At 42.4% G+C, this 12,441-nt stretch overlaps 2 protein-coding genes across 2 annotated transcripts; one reads left to right on the top strand and one right to left on the bottom strand.

The window, feature by feature from the left end:
• Nucleotides 1–2,714: 2,714 nt before the first annotated feature.
• On the bottom strand, nt 2,715–8,376 carry kcnj9 (potassium inwardly rectifying channel subfamily J member 9). The gene is made up of 8 exons (XM_047027649.1): nt 8,224–8,376; nt 7,013–7,443; nt 6,235–6,448; nt 5,512–5,713; nt 5,112–5,304; nt 4,656–4,853; nt 4,248–4,378; nt 2,715–4,051 (listed from the first exon to the last, which is right to left on the bottom strand). Exons 2-8 carry the CDS (start codon nt 7,305–7,307, stop codon nt 3,782–3,784), a joined length of 1,503 nt encoding a protein of 500 aa, XP_046883605.1. The 5' UTR covers nt 7,308–7,443; nt 8,224–8,376; the 3' UTR covers nt 2,715–3,781.
• A 772-nt stretch (nt 8,377–9,148) lies between these two features.
• Nucleotides 9,149–11,834, top strand: eif3f (eukaryotic translation initiation factor 3, subunit F). The gene is made up of 8 exons (XM_047027216.1): nt 9,149–9,289; nt 9,648–9,718; nt 9,961–10,040; nt 10,130–10,267; nt 10,375–10,466; nt 10,987–11,123; nt 11,295–11,408; nt 11,670–11,834. The coding sequence occupies exons 1-8, from the start codon at nt 9,178–9,180 to the stop codon at nt 11,745–11,747; spliced, it is 822 nt and encodes a 273-aa protein (XP_046883172.1). The 5' UTR covers nt 9,149–9,177; the 3' UTR covers nt 11,748–11,834.
• Nucleotides 11,835–12,441: the final 607 nt, after the last annotated feature.

Here is a 12,441-nt window from a genome sequence, read left to right as displayed (position 1 = left end):
ACCCTATTGAAATATTACGTCTCCCAGAAAATGCACCGATCATGTCATCAATATCGAATACATATTCATATCTCGTCAGAAACAGCGGATCAGCGTTGATCAGTCGAACGGTAAAATATGTTGGTACACAAGTTTAAGCACCTTTAATTATTAGGTTTTGCAGTTGCGTCTTAGCTGACTGTGAATGTTTACCAAGACCCACTGCCCTGCGCTACCTTACCCTATTAGCTACGTGATGCAAAAATAAGCAACCCCTCCCTTCAAATGCATGTTGTCGGAAAAGGGCAAAATCTTGGTACGGGGATGTCTGATTTTTGGAAATCGCTATAAAGGCGTTGCATGAGAGACATACCTGTGAAGATGCTTGGCGCGGCCGTCGCAGTTCCCCTGCGCCCAGCTTCAGTTGCTGAGAGCACTGCACAGACCTTCTGCTGAGCATGCCTATTGCGATAGGGAGAGACGCGCTGGTGGAGTGGGTTCTTGTCACTAGGCTGTGGGCTTGACGGAGGGGATTTCAGAATGGTTTCTTCCAAACTGTGATAGAAGTTTGTTTTTCTAAGGCAGCAAGGATGTTTTTTCAAAAGCCTGCTTCAAATATGTACTTCACGCACCCACACGCCCACACATACATAAGGTAAGTTATCTTTAATGCCATAAATCCGGTCAGGTCACCATCAGAAAGGTTCTGGGATGAATTAAATGAAAACGTTTCATATCTCACCATTTATGTTTCTTACTCTGCTGAATATTGTGTGAAAGTGTATTCCAGTGTCTGGGCTGTGTATACATTAGAATGTGGTCTGTGTGAATGCTCTTTGAAATATATGAATTTGGTCAGGTATCAAGCCTGTTAACATGTCATCTTGGTCTGTCATGTCCATTTTCAAGTTTTAAACGGTCTGTTTTAGTTCTGAAAATCCATAGGAAACATTTCAACAAAACCAAGCTAAAGGCCCAGTTGGTTGAGAAATGACACCTATAGATTTGTGAATCCGTATAAAGAATAAACCAATAACCACAAGCACATATAAGTCATTCAGATTGCTCAGTTAAAGCAATTCTGGGCATCTATCTATGCCACTTCTCCTCAGTGGTTTGATTGCTTGACATTCAAGTCTTTCCAGTATACAAAATAACATCTATCCAACGCTAAAGCTATTGAACACTTGTAGGGGGAAAGTTTGTTTCCCAGACAGGAGCACTTGTACTCAGTATTAAATGTATGTCAGAGAGCTGAGACTTGCCCTTGGTGATGACGATGACTCGTCATTCCCCTCCAAACCAATGCAGAGAAAGCTTGGCTAATTGAATGTGCTCCGCTCAGCTGTTCCCGTGCCAACTGTGACATGCTGCGTTGGGAGGAATCCCGAGGCGTGAGCCACTGAGTGACCGTGGAACACACGAGTCACACTGGTGTATATGCGTGTGCAAGTGTGTGGGTGGAAAGTCCATGTGTGTTCATTGGCAGGATGAGACACACATGTACATATATGAATCACATTACACTTATGCAACAGGCTTCATCAGCTAAAGTAGGGATTTCAGACAAGCCCATCGGAACAACACATTTTGCTGCTTAAAAGTGATGACAGTCTCTTCAGTCTCCCATCCCCCTGTCCCCGTCCCCCCCACAAGTGTTCTGTGAAACATCCAGACTGTTCACTGCCAGTCCCATAAACTAGCACTCAGGATTAACACTTTTGTTCTGTATCATATCTTTGGGGCAGAAAGGTACATTGACAAAATAGCTATATTTATTTGCTTTCAGCTTCCACCACCTCAAATGGGGTTCAATGTGTACACAACACAATACTCAGTAATTTCAACTGATATTTTCTCAATTTGTATGTTACTGTACCAGCACTGGCCCACCACATTTTTTATTAATTTCCAATAGAAAAACTAAGGCTAAATTCTGTAAATCACATTCATTTTGTTTTGTATATACACCACTGTGTATCAAGTCTAAAGCATGTCCTAAACCAGTCAACGCAGTTAAAGGCAAAAAATAGGATCTGACCTCCATCTCCCAATGACTGGGCTGGATTTCAGACTTCACTGTGTCTTTGATCTTTTCCCTGGTCTAGCTCCACAATCCCTCTGCCCTACCCATGTCCATGACCCCTGTTGCCTAGGAGACCCCTCACTATGGGCACTGTGCGTTGCTGTATGGTGGTACAATCAATCTGTGTAAATCGTTGCCACCTAGTGGACAAAACATGCACACGGTTGGAAATGATGTGCCTTTGATGGACTGATAGTCCAACATTTCTATTATCCATGAATTAATGTCATGAATGTCTTGTAAATGTGGACTTTTTTAGACAACATTGTTTTTATGTTTAATGTCCTGTGCTGGTGAAAACCCACATAGCATTAAACTTAGTAGCTTCATAGTAGAATGAGAATTATTAATACGTGTCAAAGCAACATAATAGCTGTAACATATAATTGTATGTAATGGACATATTGCTTGGTAATGCCATTTCACATGTGGGCCACACATTTACATTTACGTTTAAGTTTTTTTTTAATATTTACATTTACGAGAATATACCAAGTTCAGTAACAACAATTTCCAATTGCTCTTTGGCTTTAAGTCTCCCATTTTCAATAGTGAATTCAATAAAATTGAAATTTACTTAATTCTGCTGACACTGACTATGATATAACCAGACATGGTATGAGCTCTGCTTAGTGTTGTATGTAGCTATCATTTGTCACAAGTCTTAGTTAACATGTTTACTGAGTCTACTGGGCATTATCTATCAGATTTATCTGAATTCAAAACCACTTTGCAATAATCCTAAAGCATTTACAACGACAAGTTACAAATAACGTGAATAATATAGTTTAATATCCTAATAGTAGCCTATGTAATATGAAATATTAAAAACATCAAGTAGAAATGTGTACCTTATGTACACAGCAGCAGAAGCAGGAAAGTGGAATCAACAGAGAAACCAAAATATAACATTTGAATGACATGATTATGCTAAAGACTTTCTGTGTGTGAAACAGTCCAGCAATACATTTCCAAGAGAGCAAATTCTTGTTTATCTCCAAAATGTCACCGCCACCTTGTGTATGTGTAGTGTTGGTGGAGGTGGGGGCAGGGTGCCACAAAGTACTCAGTTGAAGATGTCAATTCATCTTAATTTTTGATAACACTTAAATGAACATAATTAAAACAACTAAATGGATTACATAAACTAGGTCTCATGCCTGCTTGATGGTCATTTTAATTTCTTGAGATCTTTTTTTCAATAAAGCTTAGAGGTACTACCGATTAAATTCCTCTCTATCTATATTCATGCTCAATTGAAAGAAAACACTGACGTCCTAAAACTGATTCTATACATCTGTAATTTTTCACTTTCTTCTTTCACTTAACATTCATCAAACATACACGCTTCCCTCTTACTTTCTCTGGGCACTTCTTAAATACTTCAATGTTTTCAATAAATAGTTTTCTGACCAAGAATTGTCTACACATGTAAATCTGTCATTGGATATATTTAGACAAATGTGACTTTAACAATACCAATAGAAGGTACAACATACACACATTAATCTGTACATCCGTACAGAAAACAGAGAGTTCAAATTATTTCTTAAGTCAACCAAAACAAAAAAGTGAAGTATGAAACTAGATAAACCATTTATTTCTTCTTTGAGATAGATATTCTGCTATAAAGTACAGTAACTATCCTGTAGTTTGTATGACATGATACATATGCCGTATGATATTCCCCTGCTGGCATGATATGCATTCTGCAGTTTAGGCCACTGATTCTGACTGGTCAGTGGTGACACAGCCGTTCAACTCCCCTGGTCCTGATTGCTCTTCAATTCCCGTGATTTCCCCAACAATAAAGGTTGGCCCCACCCCTCCTTTTCCATTGGCTGAGCCGCTGTCTAGCTGCTTCCCTGACTGGCTTGTCAGAGCAGGTTCTTCGTCCAACCTACTGGAGATGGACCAATAAAGGTGAGCCTCCAAGCGAGCTGCAGCCAATGAGAGCTCGTGTGCTGAGCAGGTAGGTGTGGCTACCTGAAAAGAAGACAAGAACATAGGATCAGAGTTTTTGGACAAAATCCACATATTCTGCATTCCAACTATATAGATGATTAAAGAAGAAAAGCATGGTTGGAAATCCCAGGGGGGTGGGGGGGGGGGGACATAAAGAACAATACAATTACTTGATGATATATACAAAATTCTGGAAACATGTAGGTCAGTGTTTCACCTCAAATGTGTGATGGAAGGCACCGTAGTCAATGTCAAAGAAGCCTTCGGCCAAAGACATCATAGGGCTGAACCTGTGACCCCACTGTACCTCATCAGCTAGGTAGGAGCTCCGTGCTTGGCAGGTCATCCCTGGACACAGGCACACATAGTAAAGATCAAATTAACACCTAAAGCCAAGCCACTCTGGTCAAACATGTGAAGCAAGCAGTTCACTTCTGCATCCCATGTGTGATACTGTGAAAAGGCCACACATACTACAACTAAAAGTAACTCTTCAACAAACCATGACAGATGCCAAGCTAATGTCTAGACACACATCATAAACCCACCATTCCCAATTCAAGACAGGCAGAGTTATGCTGGGTCTCACAACATGGAGTCTGAAGGTCCTTAACACTTGACCAACCTGTGGCTTCCACCATGCCCTCCAGGATGACCACAATCTCAAAGTCGTCTTTCTGCAGCTGGCCCTGGGACATGTCCCAAAAGGGGGAGTGGACGTCAATCTCGTGGGAGATGACCAAAGGCGATACAAGGAACAGCCGGTCGTCGCCTGTCTCAAAACCCACGCTGATATCTGTCTGGTCCAGAGGGATAAACTCACCTAGTAGAGGGGCAAGAGAGGAGAAGGTAGTAAATAATACAGGGATTTTGAAAGGCCAAAACCTTTCTTCAGAGCCACTGAGTTAGGCAATTAGAAGAGTCCAAGAGATGAGATACATCAAGATACCTTGGCACACTAGAGGGTAATTGCTTTCACACATACAGTACGAGCCCTTCTATTAGTTTGATATGCTGAATAGTACAACAGCCAAAGACAATGTGTGTTCCTGTGTGTGTATGTGCACTGCAGGTGCAATACCTTCCTGAGTCTGTTTGGACTTGATGAGCTTGGCCCTCATGTTGGCGCCCACGATGTGGGAGCTGCGGAGGTCGCCCACGCGGAACATGAGGCACATGCGGTCGTCCCTCAGGGAGATGACGGCGTGCTTGGAGAAGACCAGCGTCTCCGCACGCTTATTGGGCTGGGAGATCTTCACAAACATGCAGCCCACCTTGACGGAAATGGATGAGATGGGGGGTTAAGGAAGGGGAGCCAGAATAGAAAAAGATAACAAGAATGCGAGAGAGAGAGAGAGAGAGAGAGAGAGAGAGAGAACTTAGTATTGTATGCTCAGTGGTGCCTAATTTATCCTATAATTAAAGTGCAACTTTCACACAACATGCACTATAAAAGCCTGTCTAACATCAGCTAGTCTCACCATAAAGGCATTGACCATGGACCCCAGTATGGCCTGCAGCAGTAACAGCATGGTGCCTACTGGACACTGGTCGGTGATGACGCGGTGGCCGTAGCCGATGGTGGTCTCGGTCTCAATGGAAAAAAGGAAGGCAGAGATGAAGCCGTTGACGTTGTTGACGCAGGGGGTCCACGTCTCGTCCTCCAGGTGCTCCAGGTCGCCCCTGGGGAAGGAGCAGTGGGGAGGCAGTGAATCAGTGAATACTGAGAGAGAGAGACAGAGACGTGGAAAAGCAATGGAAAAAGGAAACAAATTAAAGGGTGTCCAGAATAGTCCAAATAGCCCAGCCATGCTTCATATTCTCCAAACAATGAACCAGCAGGTTATCCTGCCAAATTTCCACTCATCTCGGGTCAACACAACCTGACTTACAGTCGTTTTCGACGTCATTATAAAGGTGGCTAAACACCTTTTTGTGGCAGTTGTATAAGCAAGGCTGTCACTAAGGTAAGGACCAGGGGAAACGATTCACAGGGCACATTTACCATGAATGAAAAATGTCAATTTGTAAAAAATAAAAAAAAACTACAGTTTTATTCAACTGCAGTATTCCTTTCAATTCATCTGTGTATTATCTAAAACCTTGAATTTATGTAACATTCCGATTCACACTTCCAGGAAGGTCACTGATCTTTATTTCGATCCTCACCTGTTTTGGGGACACCGTACTCCAATAGTGCTTACCTAACATACGCTATCAGGTACCATATGGCACCAAAGAAGAGCCAGGTGGTGGCGTAGGCCATGACGAAGACAAACAGTGAGCAGCGCCAGTTGAGGTCCACCAGAGTGGTGAAGATGTCAGTCAGGTAGCGGTAGGTTTCGCGCATGTTCCCATGCTGCACGTTACATCGGCCGTTCTTCTCCACGTAGCGCTGGCGCTTGCGCCTGCTGCGGCCTGTGGAGGAGAGGAGAGAAGAAGAAGGGGGGGAGTAAAAAGAGGAGGAGGAGATAAGAGAGGACAGGTCAAGAATTAGGCAACAAAGAAAGAAATAACATAAAAAGGGAAGGGGTGGATGTGGGAGAGGAAGGATTTAAGATCCTCCCAGAGAGAGATCATAAGTAAAGGGGAGAAAGAGGGGGCTGTGTGAATGTCCGAGCCAGTGAGGAGAAACCCCAGCAACAGAGTGGTATCACTCTAATCAGGGAGAGACTACAGGGGGAAGTTAGGGGTCGGAGGATGTCCACATGTCTGGACAATACACAACGCACACGTGTGGAGGAGGGAGAGGAAAATTTAAGTCGCCAGTCAATAACTCAATATCTTTAGAGAGGTGGACTATTTAGGGTCAGAGTTCATTATTTAAACATTGTCCAAGCTTTAAAGGATTTGGTTCCTTTCTTCCTTTGGTAGCTTGGCGGTAACACCCTAGAGCTCCTGATATAGACTGTAACTGTGCTTTGTCCAAGGAATTATTAAGGCCAAGACAGTGTTGGAGAAAGAGTAAGGTTCTTTACTCACCCCAGCCAAATCGGCCCCTCTCTTTCTCTGGCACCTGAGTCTTTGCTGTGTGCTGATTGGCTGTGGCCTCCCTCTCTGCCAGCTTGGACTGAAACGATCGGTTGACCTTAATGGGGGGCTCGGAGGGTGGGGCTGTCTCCGTAGTGACCACATGTCCCAGTTCTTCGGACACGTTGAACACCCCAGTGGCCGTGGTTACCTCCTTAGCCTCATCCACAGGCTCCTCCCCCTTCTCCGTCGCGGGCAGAGAAAGGGACTCTGGGCGTGAGGTGAAGGTGGAGTTCTCAAGGGCCATCGGATCGTCCGTGTGTGTATGTTTGTAAGAGTGTGTGTCAACAAGTGTTTATTACAGTGTTGCTGATATCCTCCCTATTGCAGACTGTCTGATGGCTGATGGATGATTATATCATCTGCTTCTTTATGCACAGGTCCTGAAAAAGAAGGTTTTTAAAATTAAGAAATGATGGTACAGAATGTTCTGTATATAACTTTGCAAATATCACTCAAATAAACATAATCCATTCCAAGGGTTTCTGTCTACTAAAACTAATCTATTCTGGCTTCATAAAGAAATATATACAGTGGCCAAGTGGATATCAAATCCATTTAGTTCCAACCAATTATGAGGCACCTCAGGCATAATGTTGACTTAAGGTTTTGTGGGATGTCCAGTCTAAACCTGACTATCCATTTCACAATTACACCTTCACTGTTCTCACCCATCAAATCTCGTTCCATACTAATCAAATGAGACAGGTTTTCCACACCAAAAAAAACGAAGAAACTGTGGCAACGAGGATGTCAAGATGGAGAGCAGAGCTACGTACTTGTGAATCTGATACTGGAAAGTAGTGTGACATGCATATTACTGCCAAAGGACACTCTCCAATTAGTCAGATGTCCATGTCTGGAGGAGGTGTTTTGAAGGAGTGTGTGTGTGTCTGTTTGAGTGTGTGTCTATTGTCTATTCCATCATGAGTTTGTTGTTATGCATTCTGTCTCTAATTATAGAAAACATGCATAGGCCTATCGTGTGTAATAGCCCACACACAAAGGTAATTACATTCTAAATAAATGTTAATTTAAAATGTAAACAAATCAAGCCAAACGAATAAGTAAATTACTTTCAAAATGGTCTGGTCTGTAAATGACTATAGTCTAAGCACCGTAGCTTGTGTGAAATGACTGAACAAAACAGTTTAAAAAAATACCTGTGGGTTTGCCTCTCGCAGTTTAAATATCCTCAATAGGCTATCTTATCATAAGCTGCTGCTCATTCATACAAATGCGTGTACTAAGGAAATGTTCCAACAGGGAACTACGATCGGACCCATTTCTTATGTTTACCAGGGCTCCGATCCGGTAGGCGTGCGACGCAGCATCAGTTTAGTTCATTCTGGTATTCTCCAGGAAACAAAGGCAATTAGAATCATCCAGTCGGCAAACCATATGCGTGAAAATCCACACTGAACAAACAAGAAAATAATGCAATAGCCTCTTTCAGATGACAATTCAAGTGTTTCCCATCGTATTTGAAATGAAAAGATGGTGGCAATTCAAAAGACGACAGTATGGCACACCATCTCTGCATCTGACGGAGTGAATCACCGGCAGATGCGCAGGTGTGGGAGCAACAGTGGCCGAGAGGATGCTGTCATCAACCCACTCCGATATTTCAGAAGAAATTCTGTATCAATAGTCAAACGTGAGTACTCAAAACTATGAATGGATTTAGATGTGCCGGCCTGCTTCAGAGAATATATTTTTTTCCGTTAATAGGCCTAAGTAAAATACCATTTTTTTTATATAGTGCTAGTTCATAAATATACATTTGGGATTATGGCTGAATTGTAGTCTAGCCTACTTGAAAAGGAACTAAGATGTTTTGTTGTTTTGTGTATAGGGGCTACTAATATTTAAGATTACACATTATGTGGATGTTGAGTTCCATTCATTAATCTTTATCTTAGTTAAATAGCTGCTCAAATCAGTCATTTGGTTGCAATATATTCACATGTAGGTATGCCTTTTGAAGCCTCAACATATAAGCACTTGCATCCGTGTGCCCACTCCACTCCATTGCTGAGTGTGGCAGTAGAGCGCTTCCACTTGTTGTCATTCAACCAATGTAAAAACCCGAGACGAAGACGTTTTCCTTTTCCAACATGTCGGTGTACGGGCCAGTGGTGAAAATCCATCCTGTCGTTCTCGCCTCAATTGGTGACTCGTACGAACGAAGGAATGAGGGCGCTAGTCGTGTGATTGGAACCTTGCTAGGTAATTCAAAATTGATATAGGCTAACTTACTTACTTCATGAGTGGCATGGGACAGTAATGTATCCGCTTGCCGCGCTAGGTTGCTTGTCAGCAAGCTAAAGGTATCCCATGTTAGCATACCCTATTCAACATGAGGAGTTAGCTAGCTAGCAGTTTGCCTAGATTACGCAATCGTGCAAACTAGCCCACTGGCTAAATAGCCCAGTCAAGCGTCACTTCTCTAAAAAGCCCTTGTTAGTCGGATAATGTATTTAGCTAGCTAAATGAATGGGTAGTCAAGTTCAACTTCACATAGGTAGCAATTAGCAGGCAAGATACTCCCTGTTTCCATGCTTAAAGGCCCATCTGTTTTCTCCAGGTACCATTGAAAAGCACTCTGTTGAGGTGACCAACTGCTTCTCTGTTCCGCACAATGAATCCGAGGATGAGGTGTGTATTTAGTTTACATGACTTTTGTCATTTTATTGAAAAAGTATATCAGCTTTATCGGTATTATAATTCCCATACGTGTTAAAGTATGGGGGGGGCGTTTTGTATATAGCTCTTTTATAGAACGTATAGTTAAAGTAAATTACCATTACCCCTCACGGGAGCCACCCCTAGTATGTTTATACATTGTTGTAGCCAGCTGGCCTCATGTAAATTGTGGTATTTAACTTGTTTTATTGTAGGTTGCAGTGGACATGGAGTTTGCTAAAAACATGTACGAGCTCCACAAGAGGGTATCTCCCACTGAGGTCATCATTGGTTGGTGAGTGTATCCCCCATTCAGAGGAATACAAAAATAAGATTGCATCAGATTGTTCATATGTAATGTGAATGAATTGTTCATTGAAACAGGTACGCCACAGGGTTTGACATCACAGAGCACTCTGTCTTAATCCATGAGTACTACAGCCGGGAGGCCCAGAATCCCATTCACCTGACTGTGGACACAGCTCTGCAGAGCGGCAAGATGAACATCCGGGCCTACGTCAGGTGGCTTTCTTGTGTTTCTCATTCCTTTTCTCTCAATATTCCCTTTGATCTGCTTACTGAAGAGTTGTGGAGTAACGTGAATGTTTTTTTGGGGGGGATCCTGACAGTGCTCAGATGGGTGTTCCAGGGAAAACGGTTGGCGTGATGTTCACCCCACTCAGTGTGAAGTACATCTACTATGACACGGAGAGGATAGGCGGTAAGAACTGTCATCAACTGTCATTTGTAAAACTAAGACTGTCTTGTAGATGGTTGGAGTATTGTTGGGACTACGTGCAAGCACCTCAAGTCATACTTGCCTAAAAGCTTATAAATGGCATATACAAAGTCAGGGCTGTGTTTCTTGGCTTATGGTTGTTGTTGAACATGTTGAATACATGTTGGTTGGACCAGTGAGTAGTCGGTTTGGTGTGCACTCATTTCCAATATCAAGAAAGCGTTTCCCTTGGTGACGTAGCTCACCTTCCAAGAACTATCTGAAAGGTGTCCTCCAATATTGTCACTAGAGCATTGATGGTTTGTGAGGGTAAGGATGGTCATTATTGGAAATTTATTTGGGCCTCTGACAAGGTATTGATATAATATTGGGCTAGGTGACCCAAACACACTACTTTTGTCTAACCAATAACGACAAAAATCTGTTGTTTATGTTTTAGCATTTTTTCAGCATCGTCTTGGTGAGCACTGTTTCACTGTCCCCCTTTTGTCATTTTCTCTAGTGGACCTTCTCCAGAGAACGAGAGATTCTCCCAGCCACAGCAAGGGCCTGACCTCTGACCTCTCTCAGGTGGGAGGGTCTGCTGCCAGAGTACAGGACATGCTGACAACTGTGTTAGCCTACATAGATGATGTGCTTGTGAGTATTCGTGACATAGTAGTCCCTGCTACCAGGTACTACTAACTATTGGGCTGTTATCAACTTTCTCCAGGATGCCTAAGTAGGGTATTGTTTACGTGGCTCCTTTCTACCTGAATTACTCCTGATGCGTGCAACGTCTTGATAAATACCTGTTAACCTGTCCCTCAGTCTGGAAAAGTGACGGCAGACAACAGCGTGGGACGTTACCTGATGGACCTGGTCAACAAGGTGCCCAAGATCTCAGCCGAGGACTTTGAGACCATGCTCAATTCCAACATCAATGTGAGTACTGCCTTAGTTAACACGGCATGCAAGATGAATTTGTGTAGTTTTAGATGAAGTTGGACATGTCTGTTTGTCTTGTTTCCCTAGGAATGATTGTTGTTAAGTGGTGTAATTGTCAACCAATTGTATCTCAAGCGTAGGATTGATCTTTTTGTCCCTTGTTTTCCCTGGTCTATATTCAATGATAAATCCAACTTGTTTGTCTCTCTATTCTACCCTCCCCTCTGGTAGTTGATTCATTCTCTTTATCTCTTGCAGGACTTGTTGATGGTGACCTATCTTTCCAACCTCACACAAGCACAGATCGCCCTGAATGAGAAGCTGGTGGTACTCTGAGTAGAGATTTGGACAAATTTGGTCAATATTTAATTTTGTATACACTTTTTGGGAGGCCAGAAATGAATAAAAGGTGTTAATAGCTCACTTCCTGCTTATACTTATTGCCTAATGCATCTCACTACCTCATATTGGCATTGAATCATAGTTGTATTTGTAAGATGATGGTCTAACAAACTGCATGGGTTACATAACTGAAATGCTTTGGGGGTGAGGATCAGGGGCCTAAAGCCAGAGCAAAGTTTGCTTGAGCGAGCCCCCTCTACCTATGTAGTTGCTGTCATATGTAATATGTTAAAGATTTGCAGATGAGAACTCAAAGCAAGGGGTATAAATATGGGTCAGTGACTGGGTGCAAGATTTTGTTGGCAATGATGGGGCTGTTGATAGCGTGACCCATCTCTGAGATATGGTAAGTGCAACAAGTGGAAATATTTGGTGGACACAATTGTACATTTAGTATGCGTATGCCACTCTTTAACCTTTTTGTTGTTATACATCTCTGATTTCACTAAAAAGAAAGCTGTAAAAACAGTTACTCTTTTCATAAAGTATACTGTATTCTTGCTCCTTGGCATATAATTTAAGCTACTGTAATTTGTATTTTTGCATTCTAATATGATAAAAAAAATATTACACCATTAATATAATATTGCATTGTAAAAAATGGGTGACATGGGTGAATGAAAACTTT

Source organism: Hypomesus transpacificus, chromosome 10 (genome assembly GCF_021917145.1).
Source record: "Hypomesus transpacificus isolate Combined female chromosome 10, fHypTra1, whole genome shotgun sequence".
NCBI classification, from domain to species: Eukaryota; Metazoa; Chordata; class Actinopteri; order Osmeriformes; family Osmeridae; genus Hypomesus; species Hypomesus transpacificus.
Note: the sequence above shows the minus strand (reverse complement) of the source record. Positions and strands in the feature narration are given on the sequence as shown.

What these genes read in the sequence shown, in the direction of transcription:
- eif3f (XM_047027216.1), top strand. Translation starts at nt 9,178, where the DNA reads ATGTCGGTGTACGGGCCAGTGGTGAAAATCCATCCTGTCGTTCTCGCC. An exon ending in ACAATGAATCCGAGGATGAG is followed by an intron (nt 9,719 to 9,960) that starts GTGTGTATTTAG and finishes GTTTTATTGTAG; the next exon opens with GTTGCAGTGGACATGGAGTT. An exon ending in TGCTCAATTCCAACATCAAT is followed by an intron (nt 11,409 to 11,669) that starts GTGAGTACTGCC and finishes TATCTCTTGCAG; the next exon opens with GACTTGTTGATGGTGACCTA.
- kcnj9 (XM_047027649.1), bottom strand. Translation starts at nt 7,307, where the DNA reads ATGGCCCTTGAGAACTCCACCTTCACCTCACGCCCAGAGTCCCTTTCT. An exon ending in GGGCATGGTGGAAGCCACAG is followed by an intron (nt 4,379 to 4,655) that starts GTTGGTCAAGTG and finishes GCCTGTGTCCAG; the next exon opens with GGATGACCTGCCAAGCACGG. An exon ending in CCTTCCATCACACATTTGAG is followed by an intron (nt 4,052 to 4,247) that starts GTGAAACACTGA and finishes TCTTCTTTTCAG; the next exon opens with GTAGCCACACCTACCTGCTC.